General features: G+C 36.3%; 1 protein-coding gene across 1 annotated transcript; it reads left to right on the plus strand.

The window, feature by feature from the left end:
• The first annotated feature begins 12,015 nt into the window (after nt 1–12,015).
• On the plus strand, nt 12,016–12,902 carry LOC131027914 (calmodulin-like protein 3). Its single transcript, XM_057958015.2, has one exon. It carries the CDS (start codon nt 12,209–12,211, stop codon nt 12,668–12,670), a length of 462 nt encoding a protein of 153 aa, XP_057813998.2. The 5' UTR covers nt 12,016–12,208; the 3' UTR covers nt 12,671–12,902.
• The last annotated feature ends 4,496 nt before the right edge of the window (nt 12,903–17,398 follow it).

The following is a 17,398-nucleotide window of genomic DNA, read 5'->3' on the forward strand; positions in this document are numbered from 1 at the left end:
AAACCCTTATAATGAAATACATTAAAGTTGTATGAATGAATGCAAACAACATGAAATGAAAGAAGCTATCATCCAAAACATGATTTTGATAAAAATAGCTAATAAGTAATGCAATAACATGTGAAATAGAAAACCAATCAGATTTGTGAATTTTATTACGAAAAATCAGATATAAAAACACCAAATCATAAATATGCAAAAAGCATCAGGTTCACGAAAATGTAAGATGGTGAAATAAGGATTCACTAGTTTAGCTATGTAAATAAGGAATGAACCTATTTCATGCAACTTTTACATTAAAGGGAGATGAAATCAATAGATTCACCTGCAAGGCATATATGTTGATTGATTTTAGATGGCTCCCTTTATGGGGGTTAAATTGGACATTGGAAAGAAAAATTTTGACTGCTAGATCTAGGGGTAGAGATGGAAAATTGACATAAATGAATATGGAAATGCATTTTCAAATTTGATATGAAGCTGTAGGCATAGATATGAGATGAGGAAGATGAATGAAACCTGTAACTAGAGTTTGGACCTAAAAAAGTGGAATAATGGAGCTTTGAATGATCCTTTCCCCAAAACAATGAATGTAGACAAAATTTATCTTTCGAGAACTAGAATAATGCTCATAATCTACCTCAAAATTTTTCATGGAAAATTCATTGGATAAAGGAGTGGAGAGCGACCTTATCCTTCACTTTTTGCACCTATAAAAGGTGGATCTAATTGTCTCTTTCTACTCTGCCTAATTCTAGATTTACAGGTCTTGAACTTGTAACCTACACTACAAAAGAGAGAAAGATGTTAGGAATAGGGGTTTTCCTAGGTCAAACACTAGGTTTGGAATTAACCTTTGAAATGAAATGAAGTATTGAAGTATAATGCTGAATGTTATACCTCATATCTATTATAGACAATTCTAGGTTAATGATACAATTCTCTTTGAATGTGATCACAAGTGTTGATGCAATGTTATGACATGACAAGACAAGACATGAATGACCTAATCATAAACACATGCTTGCATGAAGATTGAAGTAATTTGCTGCTCCACGATGTCTAGATCTTGAAGAATATGGTGGGATGAAATGTTGCCTTGATGCTCAATGAATGCTTGATGATGATAGTTTTTGATAAGGAATGCTTGTGATATAATGTGATGTTACAATGAATTAGAGGAATTATCTTATATAGGGTTATCAAGGTATTTACCCAATTAGGCTGACCTCCAATGGTCAAATTGAGACATTGTGATCCAAAACCAACAAGTGGGAAATGCGCACCAAGATATTCAAAATTGGGTTCAGTTTAGGAGGACAAGGGTGCCCCATGTTGGGATCCAAGAACATTGAGAGGTGGGGGGGGGGGGTGAATCAGTGTTCTGCCGGAATGAATAATTTTAACCTTATTAGCACAACAACTCAGCAACCAGTAAACATACAATCATATAACAATAAGTAGCAATGCAACCACAAAGATGAACACCATAACACCACAAATTTATATGTGGAAAACCTCAATGAGGAAAAATCATGGTGGGATTGGAGACCCACAATATCTATCCACTGATTAGATGAATAAAAATTACAATAAGGGGCCTGCACATGCAGGAAGGCCATTAGCCTAGAGCGCACTTCTCATCACAAAAGGAGTCTCACTGACTACAAAAGAAATCTAGACTACAATCCAAAAAGATGAGTGAACTTCAAGAATAACATCTCCTATGCTTGAGTATAGTTCCGGTTAAGCTCAATCTTGGAGGTCTTAAACCTCTTACACAAATCCAATTCTATCACCTATGATCGACCAAAACCTCTGCATATGATTACAAGATTATTCATACACAAATAATCCCATAACTCACATATCACGATCTATAAAGAGATCTTACATCATATAAATACCAACCCAGGATCTAAACAATTAGGTCAACCACCTACAAGATAATACAACAAATCCGTTACATAATCCCGCAAACCAATGATAAACCAAGTCAGCCTAAGACCTCGAAACACCATAAACCAAAAAATAAATCCAATCGGTAATGCATTGGGAACATCAACCAACACATTACATAAACCGGTCCATAACCTAGCATAATAACATTAGGTTCGATGCTAAATGCAACACCACCAATCAAATGGAACATGGACATGATAACTATCAGCATCGTGATAACCTTCTAGAAGCCGCACCAACACCACTTATCAGATTCATGAAAAGATCTTCAACAAATCTCTGCCAGTAAAACCCTTACCGGTAACCAAAAGGCTTACTAGAACAAACGATAGCTTCTAGATCATCAAATCCCAAACCAACTGAATGCGATACGCATCAGGAACACATGAATAATCAATCCAACCCAATTCCATAAACCAGAGCATACCGGAGAAGATCTCCAAATCAACATCATAATCCAACCACTCTACCGAAACCCGGTAGACAACAAAACAACTAGTGTTGACATCAATGACAAAACATCAATGCAACACATAATTAATTCCTCCAATTTGCCAACAATCTCCCCCTTTGGCATTGATGACAACACTAGATATGAAAAACATCCAAGTGCCAAGAAATTCTAAACAAGTCTCCCCCAAAGGAAGACATCCAACAATCTCCCCAAGATGATATAATAATGAAGTTCTAAACCAACATACCAAACCCCCCCTGTGAATGATATCCCTGTTAAGCTCTATTTTTCACATATATATCTCCACCCCTTTGACATCAATGCCAAAAATCTGACATAAACATCAAAGAAAAATCATAAATCCTCTGAACCACACAGTTGAATACTCCCCCTGAGTAGTAGCACCAACACATCAATCCAAAATGAATGATAGTTCTTATAATGCATGCCAAACTGATGCCAATCAACATCACTCAAGTCTCTACGGGAGGGGCAGAGACCCCCAATCTGTCTCTGAAGTACTCAAATGATTCCTTAGGCAAAGGTTTAGTGAAGATATCTACAATATGCTCTTTAGTGTTCACATAAACTAGTTTGACTTCATTTGCTTCCACCTTCTCCTTTAGAAAATTATATTTGATTAAAATGTGCTTTGTCTTAGAATGAAATACTAGATTCTTTGATATGTCAATAGTAGCAGAGTTATCATAGTGAATAACTACCAGTTCATTACAATCTACCCTTATATCCTTCAACATTTGCTTCATCCATATAACTTGTGTACAGTTAGTAGCAGCAATAACATACTCATCTTCAACAGTAGATAAAGAAGTACATGACTGTTCTTGTTGATCCATGAAACAAGTTTCTTTCCAAGAATGAAAACTTCACCGGACGAGCTTATCCGGTTACCTATATCTCTATCCCAATCCACATCTGAAAAAATCTCATAGTGTAAAGTCATCATTAACCAAAAATCATACCTGAAAATCCTTGAAAATATCTGAAAATCCTAGCTACAGGAGCAAAGATTCAACATAATCAATTCCTTCCTTTGGAGAATATCCTTTACACACAAATCTAGCCTAGTTCCAATAACATCCAAGTCCATGTGTTGTCCTTTTTTATCTTACATCCAACATTCATCCTTACATGCTTCAAAAATTGATGCCGGTTCAATTAAAGAAATTAAGCATATCTCATTAGCTACCAACCTTCTCTTTGTCCAATTATCTGATCTTCTAAATGATTCAACCTTACATACCTAGGAGTCTTCTGACTTTCTATTTCTTTGCTCTGATCTTCAGTTATTGTCAAATTTTTTGATACTGCCAGAGTAATTGGTTCAACATTCTGTTTTGGTACAGGTGCTATTGGGCTAGTTATGATCATCTCCACTTCCAGTTCTCTCTCATAAGTTTTGATTTGATTTCTGTTTGGTAAACCAAACCAGATCCAAGATCCAACAAATCTTCATCGGTTAACCTTCAAACAAACTTCTCCAAAATTTGAAACAAGATTTCAGACCACTAACAGGGGCAATGCAAGATCTATCATTAGTTTGCCTCTCCCAAGGCGAATGCCTTAGTTACCAGATGAGTTTCCTATAGGTGTAGGAGCATTCTGCTCTGCCAATTGAGTAACCGGGGTATATGCTTCAGTTGGATGAACATCTGGGGCATTTGATTCGGCCCGATGATCCTCAGACTTCATAACCCACTTCTTCTCATGCTCCTTTCGAATATCATCAACCTTGTACTTTCCCTTCTCATTAGATTTATCACTTCCTGCCGGTAGGTTTTTGCTTCTGCAAAATTTAGCAATATGTCCTACTTTGTTGCATGCATAACAAATGACATTACTCTTCTGAATTGCCTTACTGTAACCTTGACCATTCCTCGACCTACATTAATTAGCCATATGTCCAAACTTTTCACATGCATGACATCTCACATTCATTCTACAATCTTCTGTCCTATGACCATACTTTTTACAATTGGAACACTGACCGAGAATTGAATTATTATTTTGATTTGCTCTATTTCTGCATTGACTTGCTCTATGACCAAACTTATTGCAAACAAAGAATCTACCATTAAATTTATGTGCATTGGGTTGTCTTACTGGTGATTTCTAATTCTGATTGACCTTCTGATCGGATGTGTCATCCTGATTTGCAGTACCAGAGCTTTCTCCATGCTCGAATCCAATACCTCTAGTGTCGCCAATGTCTATTTGATCCTTCAATAATTCATCAAGCTTAGCAGAACTAACCTTGAACTTATCTTTGTACTCATTTTCAACATCCAGATCACCTCTTAGGATTGTTATCATTCTTTCCAACTCTTGCTCATTGTTATGTGATTGCACCAATTCAGTTCTCAATATATCGTTCTCATGCGCCAACCTAATGCATTCTTCAGATCCATCTTTTAGAGATATATCAAGATTTTCTTCATTCTTCTTTCGGTCTTCAATCTCCTTGGACATCCTCATGGTTAGGGCTTGCATTTCATTCTTCATGACACCATTCTCCCGACCCAGCTTTTAAAATAATTCCTTAAGGGCATTCTTCTCTTCATCGTCCGAACTTTGTAAGAGTTCCTTCCTTTTACTTGAGTAGATGATAACCTCTCCTACAGGGTAAGGATGAATTCCTTTACACAATTCAACTCATCTTGCAGCTTCAAGTTCTTCAACCTTTCAACATCATAGTCTTCAAGTGCTACTTCAAGTTCCTTCTCTATACTCATCTGCATGGATTCCAGATTCAGAATCTTCCTCAAGCTGTTAGACTTATTCCGAGGCACCAAGCTCTGATACCAATTGTTTGGATCCAAGAACACTAAGAGGGGGGGGGGGGGGTGAATCAATGTTATGCCAAAATGAATAATTTAAACCTTATTAGCACAACAACTCAGCAACTGGTAAACATAAAAGCATATAACAATAAGTAACAATGCAACCACAAAGAAAGATGAACACCATAACACCACAAATTTATACATGGAAAATCTCAATGAGGAAAAACCATGATGGGATTGGAGACCCACAATGTCTATCCATTGATCAGATGGATAAATATTACAATAAGGGGCCTGCACATGCAGGAAGGCCAACAACCTAGAGCGCATTGCTCATCACAAAAGGAGTCTCACTGACTACAAAAGAAATCTAGACTACAATCCATAAAGATGAGTGAACTGCAAGAATAACATCTTCTATGCCTGAGTATAGTTCCGGTTAAGCTCAATACCGGAGGTCTTAAACCTCTTACAGAAACCCAATTCGATCACCTATGATCGACCAAAACCTCTGCATATGATTACAACAATATTCGCACATAGATAATCCCATAACCCACATACCACGATGTAAAAAGAGATCTTACATCATATATATACCAACCCGAGATCTAAACAATAAGGCCGACCACCTAAAAGATAATACAATAAATCCGTTACATGATCCTGCAAACCAATGATAATCCAAGTCGGCCTAAGGCTGAAACAACATAAACCAAACAATAAATCCAACTGGAAACGCATCGGGAGCATCAACCAACACGTTACATAAACCGGTCCTAGCAGAATAACATTAGGTCCGATGCTAAATGCAACACCACCGATCAACTGGAACATGAACATGATAACCATCAACATCCTGATAACCTTCTAGAAGCCGCACCAACACCACTTATCAGATTCATCAAAAAATCTTCAACAAAGCTTTGCCGGTAAAACCCTTACCGGTAACCAAAAGGCGTACTAGAATAAATGATAGCTTTCGGATCATCAAATCCTAAACCAACTGAATTTTATACGCATCAGGAGCACATGGATAACTAATCCAAACCAATTCCACAAACCAGAGCATACCAGAGAAGATCTCCAAAACAACATCATAATCCAACCACTCTACCAGAACCCAGTAGAAAACAAAACAACTAGTGTTGAAATCAATGACAAAACATCAATGCAACACATAATCAATTCCTCCAAATTGCCAACACCCCGGGCACCATTGCCCACCCAAAACATAGTGAACAAGCTGGAGATAGGGTGTACATAGTCTAAGATAGAGGTTCAAACCACCATGTAGATCGATGACATCAATTTTGAGGTAAAAAGGATGAAAACAGGCTTGGATGAGAGCTTAAATGGGTCACACTAAGGTAAGGGCACCAAAAGTAGTGTAAATTGTGCAAGGTTACAATATACGATGCTTCAATTCCTTTGATGGAACTCCCTATAATCCCAAATCTTCCTAATATTCCACTTTACACAAATGTTGTATTTAGTGTTGCTCTTACTGCACATCCTCCATGTTAACATACTTTCAATTAGATATTTCCTCATGGTACTACCATTGATGTCAATATCCCTTAGAAACCTCCTAAGTAAAAATTTGAAGAAGGTCCTATTCCACTTTGAAAGAAAATGATAAACTAACCTTCTTTGCCTCCTCCAAACTATTCTACATTAATTAATTGTTACATTAAATTTGAAACATCACTTCAAGTACAATTAACTATAAATTTTAGGCAAAACAATACCCCTTTAGTGTCATATTTAGCTCTCATTACTATGCACCTATCTTTGGCCTCATGCTTTTATCAATTCCTTTTAGAATTTGACTAATGTTTCCACAAAACATTTTCATCACAACATTGAGCGTGAGATGTCCATCACTTAGTTCATGTGATGCAGATAATATAGGAGTTGAGAAAATACAACACCACAGGAGCCCAAATAACCTCTGCAAGCTGAAAAACCTGTTACAAGGAGAAGCAATGAAGCAAATTACAGAAGGAAATAATACACAGGAAAAATATGCTCCAAAAGATGAGAGCTCAATAATCTCCAAAAATGTATTGTCAATAATAATCCTTCTTCATACAATGAAAAGAAAGACCTCAACCTTTAATAGGTCAAGAAACCCTAAAAGGGAAAACCTAGGTTTGCACATAATAATTAATTAAAATAATTAATTATATGCACCTAAAGTTAGCTTAAGTGTAAAAGAGATAAAGGGAACTTAAATAATTAAACAAATAATGTTTAATTAATCAAGTAAATACCCGAATACTCTAACACCCCCCCTTAAGCTAGACTTAGGGAGAAGCTAAAACCTAGAACAGCTACTGAAAGCAATAAAGATGGGTCCTGACAACAAGGCTTGATCAGGTACCCAACTACAATGAAATCTCTATGAACTGGAGAAATAGAGAAAACCACATGGGAACAAAACTCTACTCCAAAAAGAGATGGAAAAGAATACCACTGAAGCATGAAGAACCTGCAAACTCTGTCAAAAAATAATTGCTGATCTAGAGAACCTCCACTGAAGTAGAACATGACCAGGTAGAGAAGACTGTAATCTGCATGAGTGCCCTCAAATGACACTACTCGAATCAGGAGGAAAACAAGGCAAAACAACTGAAATCGAAGATACAGATGGCATGAGAAACCAAAGCTTGAAGAGATGATCAATCGAACCACAGAAGCGCTGATCAATCAACAAGATAAACCTCCCCATAATGAGGAAGTGGGAGAGGGATAGGAACACTGAAAAGGACAGCCAAAAACAACTGCATGACGAAGAACCAAGAACATCAAAGGTGCTGAGACACATCATCATGAGGCGAATGTCATGGAAGGAACACTCACTTGACAAAGGAACATTGCAAACAATAGGCAAACATCAACCCCCTCATGACACTTGATCAATAGTGCATGTACAACAAGACACAAGATATGCAAGATTCCAAGAAAACAATGCATGATGGCACTTTATCTCAGTGCATTTGCATATATACAATGCTACAATGATAAGAAGACTAGAAATAGAAACGAGAATCAAAACAGAGACACCCTACTCAGAAAAGAGATCCCAGGACCTGAAACAACCACGATATCCACTAGAGTACTGAAAAGAAAAAAATTGAATAAAATATGCATGGAGCAGAATCTAGAAATAAAACTCATATTTTTGGAAAGTACACAGTACACGCTTTCCGAAAATATAAAGTTTTTGAAAAACGGAGGTCGGATGCTCATTCTACGTCTCCCAGAGTGCAAAAAAGAGACCTCACTTTGACTGCAAACAAACATAGTCAAATAGAAAAATTGGAAAAAATTACCAATACCATGAGGTCGGCCTCGGAACCAACTTTTTGACGCCTATTCATTTTCGAAAAAATGACTCCGTATACCCAAGATAGGGCCAAAAAACCAAACACCCCCCTTGAAAAAGCCAAAAAAGGGGGTCTGGTGGCCAGTGGGTGGTCCAGTGGCCAGGGAGCGGTGCTCCGGTGGCTGGGCGGCGGCCCGGTGGCAGGGCGAAGCCTCCCCGGGGGTTGGGTGGAGCAGAGCGGTGGGGCCAGGCGGAGCTGAGCGGCGGGTCGAGCAGAGGAGGCTGCACAGGCAGTGGCCGGTGGCAGAGGACTGGGTGGTGGGGGCCGCAGGCGGCGACCATGGGGCCGGCGGAGGCGGCAGCCGGGGAGCGGGGGGCACTGGCGGTGGCGAGTGTTGCCGAAAGGGGGTTGGCGCCGGAAAGTGCAGGGAGGCTGACAGGGGGGGAGCGGGGGGCCGCAGGCGGTGACAGCAGGGTCGTCGGAGGGAGGCCGGAAGGGGGCCGGCGACGGAAAGTGTAGGGAGGCCAGCAGGGGGAGTGGTGCCCGAGGTCCTGTAGGGTCTGCGGAGCCAGGGGGCCCATGGTACCCTGCGTATCGTGGGATCCCCCCCCAAAAAACTTTTCCCAAATTTTTTTTTTTTTTAAACAAAACCCTATTTTTTTTACTTGCTTTTTTTCAATAAATTTTTTTTAAAAGCAAATTTCGATCCGCATGCTGTAAAAAGGCAAATTTTTTTTTTTCAAATTTTTTTCTCGATCTGCATGCCAGGGCCGTACGACCTGGATCTGAGAAAATAATTCACCCAGAGGCTCAAGAACCAAAATAGGTTGAATTTTATATGACCATAGGGGTTTTCGGGCCTTCTGAGCACAATGGTGAGGTCCGTTTAGGCCCAAAGTGCTTAGAAAAAATCTCAAACCCTAGGTACATAAAAAATTCCTGAAACCCCAGATCTGCTTCCAAAGCAAAAATTCTCAAAACAAGAACATGCAGCTGCAGATCTGAAGCTCTGATACCATATAGGAGTTGAGAAAATACAACACCACAGGAGCCCAAATAATCTCTGCAAGCTGAAAAACCTGTTACAAGGAGAAGCAATGAAGCAAATTACAGAAGGAAAGAATACACAGGAAAAATATGCTCCAAAAGATGAGAGCTCAAATCTTCAAAAATGTATTGTCAATAATAATCCTTCTTCATACAATGAAAAGAAAGAAATCAACCTTTAATAGGTCAAGAAACCCTAAAAGGGAAAACCTAGGTTTGCACATAATAATTAATTAAAATAATTAATTATATACACTTAAAGTTAGCTTAAGTGTAAAAGAGATAAAGGGAACTTAAATAATTAAACAAATAATGTTTAATTAATCAAGTAAATACCCGAATACTCTAACAGATAAAAGAAAAAAAAAGCTAATTAAACATTATATTTCAAAATTTTAAGCTTTGGCTACTAACATGAGGTCTCAATGTACATTTAAGAATAGTTTACTTCCATTCTTTGTGAGCCAATTACGTTATATGCATCATCACTCATTTTTAGATTTATGTACTACTATATTAAATATGGGCACATCTTATTAAAAGATCATCTTTTGTGTCTATGTAAAACAACATTATCCAAATTAAAAATAAAGACATACTTATAATATTCATAATAACCATTATATATATTTTAAACTAAAAAATCATTTAAAAATGTTGTACATTAAAAAAACTTCCACATATAGCCTTAAAACAAATTTACCATAATCTAGATTACCATTTAGGAAGAGACTTTATCCTTTATAAATAAGACAAATGGGTTTAAAAAATTCTCCACATTAAAAGAACTTTTACATATAACCTTAAAATAAATGTACTGCAATGTATTTTAACATAAAGATATTTAAAAAATTTCTCTACATTAAAAGATCTTCTACATATAACCTTGAAACAAATGTACCACTATCTAGATTAACATAAAACTCTTTAAAAATTTTCCTACATTAAAAGAACTTCCACATATAACCTTAAACCAAATGTACCACAATCTAGATTAACATTTAGGAAGAGACTTTATACTTGACAAATAATATGAAACTCTTTAAAAAATTCTCTACATTTAAAGAACTTCTATAGGGGACATAATGTTGTGCACCCTAAGCTCCTAAACAGTACATCAAATTGTGACAATTTTTTATGTTTTCTTCATATACGACTTCTTAAAAGCTTATAACTATCATTTTGGATTTTGGGTTGTTATGACGAACATGGTGGAATTCGTTATGCACATAAGGATCAAAATGTGGTCATTTCAAGTTGATGTAAGATGCATATTCTATATTGCCTTGTTGACCATTCACTTTGACCAACACGAACTTTGCACAACCTATCTAATAATTATGCATAAATGCCCTTGTAAATGCCCTTGTAAATGTGTGCTATTGATATAAATAAAGTTGCACTATTCCTCAAACTACTAACCTTTTTTTTTCGGCTTTTGGGTATACCAGTGGGTGGCTATTGACCCATTGGATGATTTTTTAGTGGGCTCTTAACTAGAGAAACCCAATGAATGGTTATTTTAACATGAATAGTAATTGGACCCTTCCCCTATAGAACTAAAAACAAATATAGGGGAGAGGGACCAATACATGTTCATGTTAAATTCACACTCCTCAAAATCCTATGTGGATATTTCAAATCACTGGTGCAACAATTTACTTGTCAAGTCCCATATTTAATTTTTTTTTTTTTTTTCAAGTGACAGGGTTAAATATGATGCCACATCAACATGTTTTTTTTTGTGACAATGTCCAAAATGGTCCAAATAAAAGAAAGAACAATAGGTGTACACTAGTCCTGTTTAATGGTGTGCTGATGTGGCATAACATAATTGGTTGCTTTTTGAAAGTTAGATAAATCTTTTTGAAGATAAGTATCGAAATGACATTTTTAATGCATCACTATAAGACCAATTTTATCTACCTACTATAACATGTATTGAAACCCCTCTCCACTACTGATCCCTCTAGCTTGTCCTTCTCCCCTACTTATTGCTCTCCCTTGATCCCTCTCCCCTACTACCATCAAGAGTAACATTTAGGAAAAGACTTAATAATTTATAGAAGATCCCCTAGCGATTTTTTTCAGTATTTTTCTTCCATTTTAAGTCTCATTTTTTCCCTTTAATTGAACATCACGGTCATAAAGAGAGAAAGCTAACGGTCACATTGCTGCAGCGCCATGCAAGATGAAACGTGGATCCAGTGCACGCTCCCCACAACGGGCAAATTGATATTTGGTAAACGGATAAAATTAGTCGGTTGCATTGTGCAACAAGATTCCGCGTATGGTAATGGAGATCAACTAACGGTCACTTCTTCATGTCAAATGAATTGCCGGAGGAGTTGGGCAATGAGAAAGGTGCCCTTTATTCCCATTTTTAGTCGTTACACGGCTACTTAAAATCCTCTCTCCTTCCTTGAAATGCCTCGGAAGTTGGAATCACCTTTCCTCCTTTCTATTTATACCCCATTTGCCCACACACAAACCAAGTCACGCAATCTCTTTCTCTCTAATTGCTCTGTTTTTTATTCATTCCATTTCCAGGCCTTTTTATTTTATAATACTACTTAAGATCAAGTTGCTTCTGCCATTCTAAGAAGAATATGGCCGATTTGGAGGAAATTCGGAGAATTTATGACATGGTGGATGAAAATGCAGATGGAATGGTGAGCGTTGATGAAATGTGTGGCTTCATTAACAAGCTCGGAATACCAATGTCGGATCAAGATCTGAGATGTATGCTCAACGACCCACTTCAAGGGCATCTGCCATTTGAGGAATTTGTTGATTTATATCACTCAATTCTCAACAATCATGAAGATGGTGAAGAAAAAGACGAGTCTGAGGATTTAATGGAGGCGTTCAGGGTTTTTGATCAGGACAAAGATGGGTACATTTCATCTGACGAGCTTCAGAATGTGCTGTTCACAATGGGATTGATTCCCAGAGGACAAGATTCTCAAAACTGCGAGAAAATGATATGCAGATTTGATTCGGACTGCAATGGGGTTTTGGATTTTTCTGAATTCAAAGATATGATGTCTTCTAAGCTTTCTATGGGATGAAGGGATATTCGTTCTTGGTCTCCCTGTGTATAGTGTGCCATTTATTTTCTTTATATTATTTTTTTATTATATAACTTTTATTGTAAGCCACGTGGTTACTGTGTTCGTTGGTAATATTTGTGTTTAAATCTGACGGTCGACCCTGCCTGTCGAGCAATTATTTGGTGATGGTTATTCTTTCAATTTGTAAAAGATGTTTATATTTATATATATATATCAGAATAATTTTGTACTGGGAATTCCTCTTTTTATATATAAGGTTCATTGAATTTAAGTCGGATTTTGTATATTATAAAATGTAAAATTTAATTGAAATATTTAGATAATAAAAGATATAAAGAGGTTTCCACCTGTGATAGGGGAAAGGACTCAGTAGTTGAGCATGTACCAATTGTTGTGAGGGTTGTTGATACCTTTTGTTCCAAAAATTGAACAAATAAAACCTATTGTTTGAAACAAAAAATATCAATTTTTGTTAGTTGTTAGGAAATGTACCAATAGTTGTTAAGAAATGTACTAATATTGTAAAAAGTAACCAATCAGGTGATGCCATGTCAGCTGCACAACTATTGGGGTCTCTTTTGCACGCCTATTGGTCTCACTTTTTTTTGGGGCTGTTTTGGACACCTTGGCAAAAAGCATGCTGATGTGGCATCATATTTGATGACATGGCCCTGAAACCTTAGTTATTAGCAGGGGACTTGCCAAGTAAGCTGCTGTAAAAAAATCGGAGTGATTTGAAATTTCCAAGTAGGATTTTGAGAAGCGCGAAGTTAGGGTGCACGACTACTGGGTCCTTTCCCCTAGTATAATCATCACATACTAAAATCATTTTGGTGCAAAATATTACCATACAAGTAATGTTTTTGCTTTAGATGCTTTACAACATGTACACACAAAACAAAATGAACATAGATAGCCCTTGGTTGATATGGAAATAAAGCTTTTTCATATTACTTGATCAACAACAGGACGGATCTTGGCATAGCTTAGTAGGTCTTCAACATTTTAAGGGGAATAGTTACTTTGTCCAATGGCTTTGGTAAGCCCCATCTCTATGCACAACCACATCTCCCAACATTCATTTTCATCTTCTGCCGTCCTCTCATTTTGTTTTCTCAACCTTACCATGCCTTCTTATTCACTCAAAACAGGACAGTTTTTGAAATTTTAAACTTCCTTCAAAATCTGCTTTCTAGATTCATAGTGAATGCTTTTGGTTTTGTTTCTGTCCTTAATCATACAAATAGATGTTTTTGGTTTTGTTGCTGTCCTTAACCACACAAATAGAGAGGAGGCAGTTTTAAATAAAAAATAGAAAGAAGTGTGTAGAAGTTTTATAGCAGCAATAGATAGCCAGAGCAGGGCAGTCATTTTTGTAGTGAGTTGAAGACTGAAAAACAGGGGATGTAAGTAATGAAAAGTGCAGCAGCTGTAGCAACAGCCAGTTACGCAGAAAAAGAACAGGGGATTGTTTTACTTCATTAGATTGATAAAAGCGCAGCAGCTCCATTTTATAAATTAGTTTATATTTTCAATATACAGATATTTAATATTTAATATTTAATATTGGTATAAAAAACGCTTCTTCTCATTGTCATTTTTATTTCTGCTACTTTTGCTCTCTTTGTTTAAGTTTTTATTCTCCTCTGTCCATGTCCATCACTGCTCCATTCCCTGCCAAGTAGACCTTATATCCAATGACAAAAAGTCTTCTTCTTTTGGCTGGGAAAGTGGAATCCTTTTTCTACTTCTTAGCTTGACAGGCCAGTGGATAAGGCACAGTTCCACATACTCCATTTCTAAATTCCTAGATATTAGAAATATTTGCATTAAGAATATCTGCAAAACAGACTGAATAGATAACTGAATCTGTTAAAAAGAATCGATACTTCAAACTATTATTGATTGCAGCAACTGGGCTATTATGTTCAGTGTTCCCTAACTTGGTGGTAAAAAGGAAAGCTGAATTCAGAGCTTCTCCTAGTTTGTGTTTTGTGCCGCAAAAGCTTTCTCTGTGGAAGTGTCTATAACCCGCCTATGTAGAAGAAATAAGAAAAACTACAGATGATCATGATAGGTTAATTGTACTGCTCAGGTACACAAAGGAGGTTCATAACCCATCTGTAGTGAAATTTGGAAAAAAATCCACCCATAATTTTGTACAGTAAGTATTGAAATCTCCGCCCACAACATAAAACAATATCTTTAAACTTGATTGGAACAGGTAATTCTGACATTTTGTAGAGTGGAAACTGAATGGTACCTGGAGAGTAATAGTGACGACTTCTTTGATCTCCTCATTCCAATTACTGGTCGCAATCTAGGAAAATCTCTTCCACCACTATTCAGTGAAGACAATGCTTGATCTATCAAATATATCAATTTTTCACATTTCATAGAATTATATTAATGCTTTTGGATTTGATTGTGCTTTATTTTTTGCATCAATTTCAGAAGCATTAATTATAATGCTTGGTCTTCCAACTTCCAACATTTTATGATTTTAGGCGGTTGTCAAAATAAATAACATAGTATATTTATTGACAAATGTTCTTCACACCCATTATGTGACTCTAGACGCTTCTTGGTATAGTTATAAAGTATCAAATTAACTAAACATAGTTTATAATTAAAAATTTACAAAGTAGTACATAAAATTAATGTGTACACTATTTATTGTTTAAATGTGTGCATTTCAATTTCAATCACATTTACTAATATTGTACAATAAATTTCACATATCTTTATTTGTCATCTATAGCTCCACATTAGCTTTATGTTCTATGTGTCATATACATAGCTTCACGATCAAGTGTAATTTATATCTCTACAATCCATGTGTCATTTATATCTTTAATTTCACTTAGCTTCTTGATCCATGTGCCATTTATATCTTTAATTTCAGATAGCTTCACGATCCATGTGTCATTTATATAGCTCTATGAATTATGTTGTGTACAATGCAACTCTTACTCCATGTTCTACTTGCATAATGCAAGCAAACCACATCACATTATCCAAAAGGCACTCCATAGCTCTTGTAGTGTCTTTTAGATCACGTGCCATTGGCAAATGTTGAGGATCATATTGTAAAGTCCAAGCCAACTTTGTCTAAGTTTCACCCCACATTTACAATTCTATCTAAGTTGAGGCATGGTGTATGTATGCCACAAGAAAGCCATAGATTGAGGATTGTGAAACCATGAATCATCATTGGGAGATAGGTGAATGAATGAATGGTCACATGTCCAATGGCCGATTAGATAGAATTTTGGTGGCAAATTAGGTAGTGCACATGAGTTTAGAGAGAATCAAGTACTTTTCTTTTCATGAATACTTGAGAGTACGTCAAATGGCATTGGCAATTAACAAATACCAAATAACATGTCATCTAGAAAATTTGGGGTGTGTCGTGAAAAATACCAATATACCATTGAATAATGTATCAAACATTTGACATGAACCCATTGAATTTCATGACTTAAGGAGTGATTATTTCTTTGTATTATTGAGAGTTCCCATGAACCTATTTTAAAACCAATTAGATTAGGGTTACCCAAAGGTTTGTGTGTGTATGTGTGTGTGTGTGTGTGTGTGTATGTGTGTGTGTGTGTGTGTGTGAGAGAGAGAGAGAGAGAGAGAGAGAGAGAGAGAGAGAGAGAGAGAGAGAGAGAGAGAGAGAGCGAGAGAGAGAGAGAGAGAGAGAGAGAGAGAGAGAGAGAGAGAGAGAGAGAGAGCTCTTTAGCAAGTTATTTAGGACACATCAAAATCACAAAATTGATGGATAGAGGTGCTCCACAAATACCATTAGGCATTATTCTTTAATCACAAACAAGGCACCATGTTTTTCTTCTTTAGTGAAGAATCTTCTATGACTTTGGTCTCTTAGTTTTGTTGGAAAAATGATGCAAACATAGAATGTCTATGGGCATAGAGCTAATTCAAAATATCAAAATTTAAAATTTGGACTAGAGGGGACACCTACCATATAATTGGCTAATAGACCCCATTAGCACTATGTAATCACCACTCTTGGGCAGGTTGAACTTTCAGATTAGTTGATGTTGCCTCTCTAGCTTGATGATTCACTCATTTCATATTTCTTAAGTTTAAGTAAATGATTTTAGCCAAATCGCATTGAAGAAAAATCATTTTTATAAATTATAAAGTTAAAAATTTCACATATTAATTGCATAAATTTAATTTTTTAAAAATAAAAATTAAATAAATAAAAGCATTTAATAATTGATGAAAAATCAATCTATTAATAACTATTTAATGCTTCGGGTAAGTGCACAAAGATGGTGGTCAAAAAGGGGGGTATAAGTGGACACTTTTTTTTTAATTTTTTTAATTTTTAATTTTTAATTTTTTTGAAATCAGTTGAACCTGAACTTGGAGGCAAAATTTGAAAGTCATCCACTCAAGATATGAAGATAATCAAAGAACAAATATTGTAGTACTCTGAATCTAGTTTCCAAACTACTAAACTTTTTCAAAATTGGATAAGATTAAGGGGGTCAAATCCCTCGCGCACGAAAAATAGACCCTGATTTTTTCTGAAAAACATAACATAGTGTCTGAATTGCGCATCAAAAAAGTCATAGTTAGATTCAGTATTTTGGAAAATCCTTTGGTAGAAAGATAGTTAAGAGTGAGCACTAGCAGATGTGTATTTTTTTTGTAATTTTTTTGTTGAGTATTTTGTTTTTAATGATTTTTTCC

The sequence above is a fragment of the Cryptomeria japonica genome, chromosome 3, assembly GCF_030272615.1.
Source record: "Cryptomeria japonica chromosome 3, Sugi_1.0, whole genome shotgun sequence".
Taxonomy (NCBI): Eukaryota; Viridiplantae; Streptophyta; class Pinopsida; order Cupressales; family Cupressaceae; genus Cryptomeria; species Cryptomeria japonica.

Excerpts from the sequence above, each read along its gene's own strand:
- LOC131027914 (XM_057958015.2), top strand. The coding sequence starts at position 12,209 with ATGGCCGATTTGGAGGAAATTCGGAGAATTTATGACATGGTGGATGAA.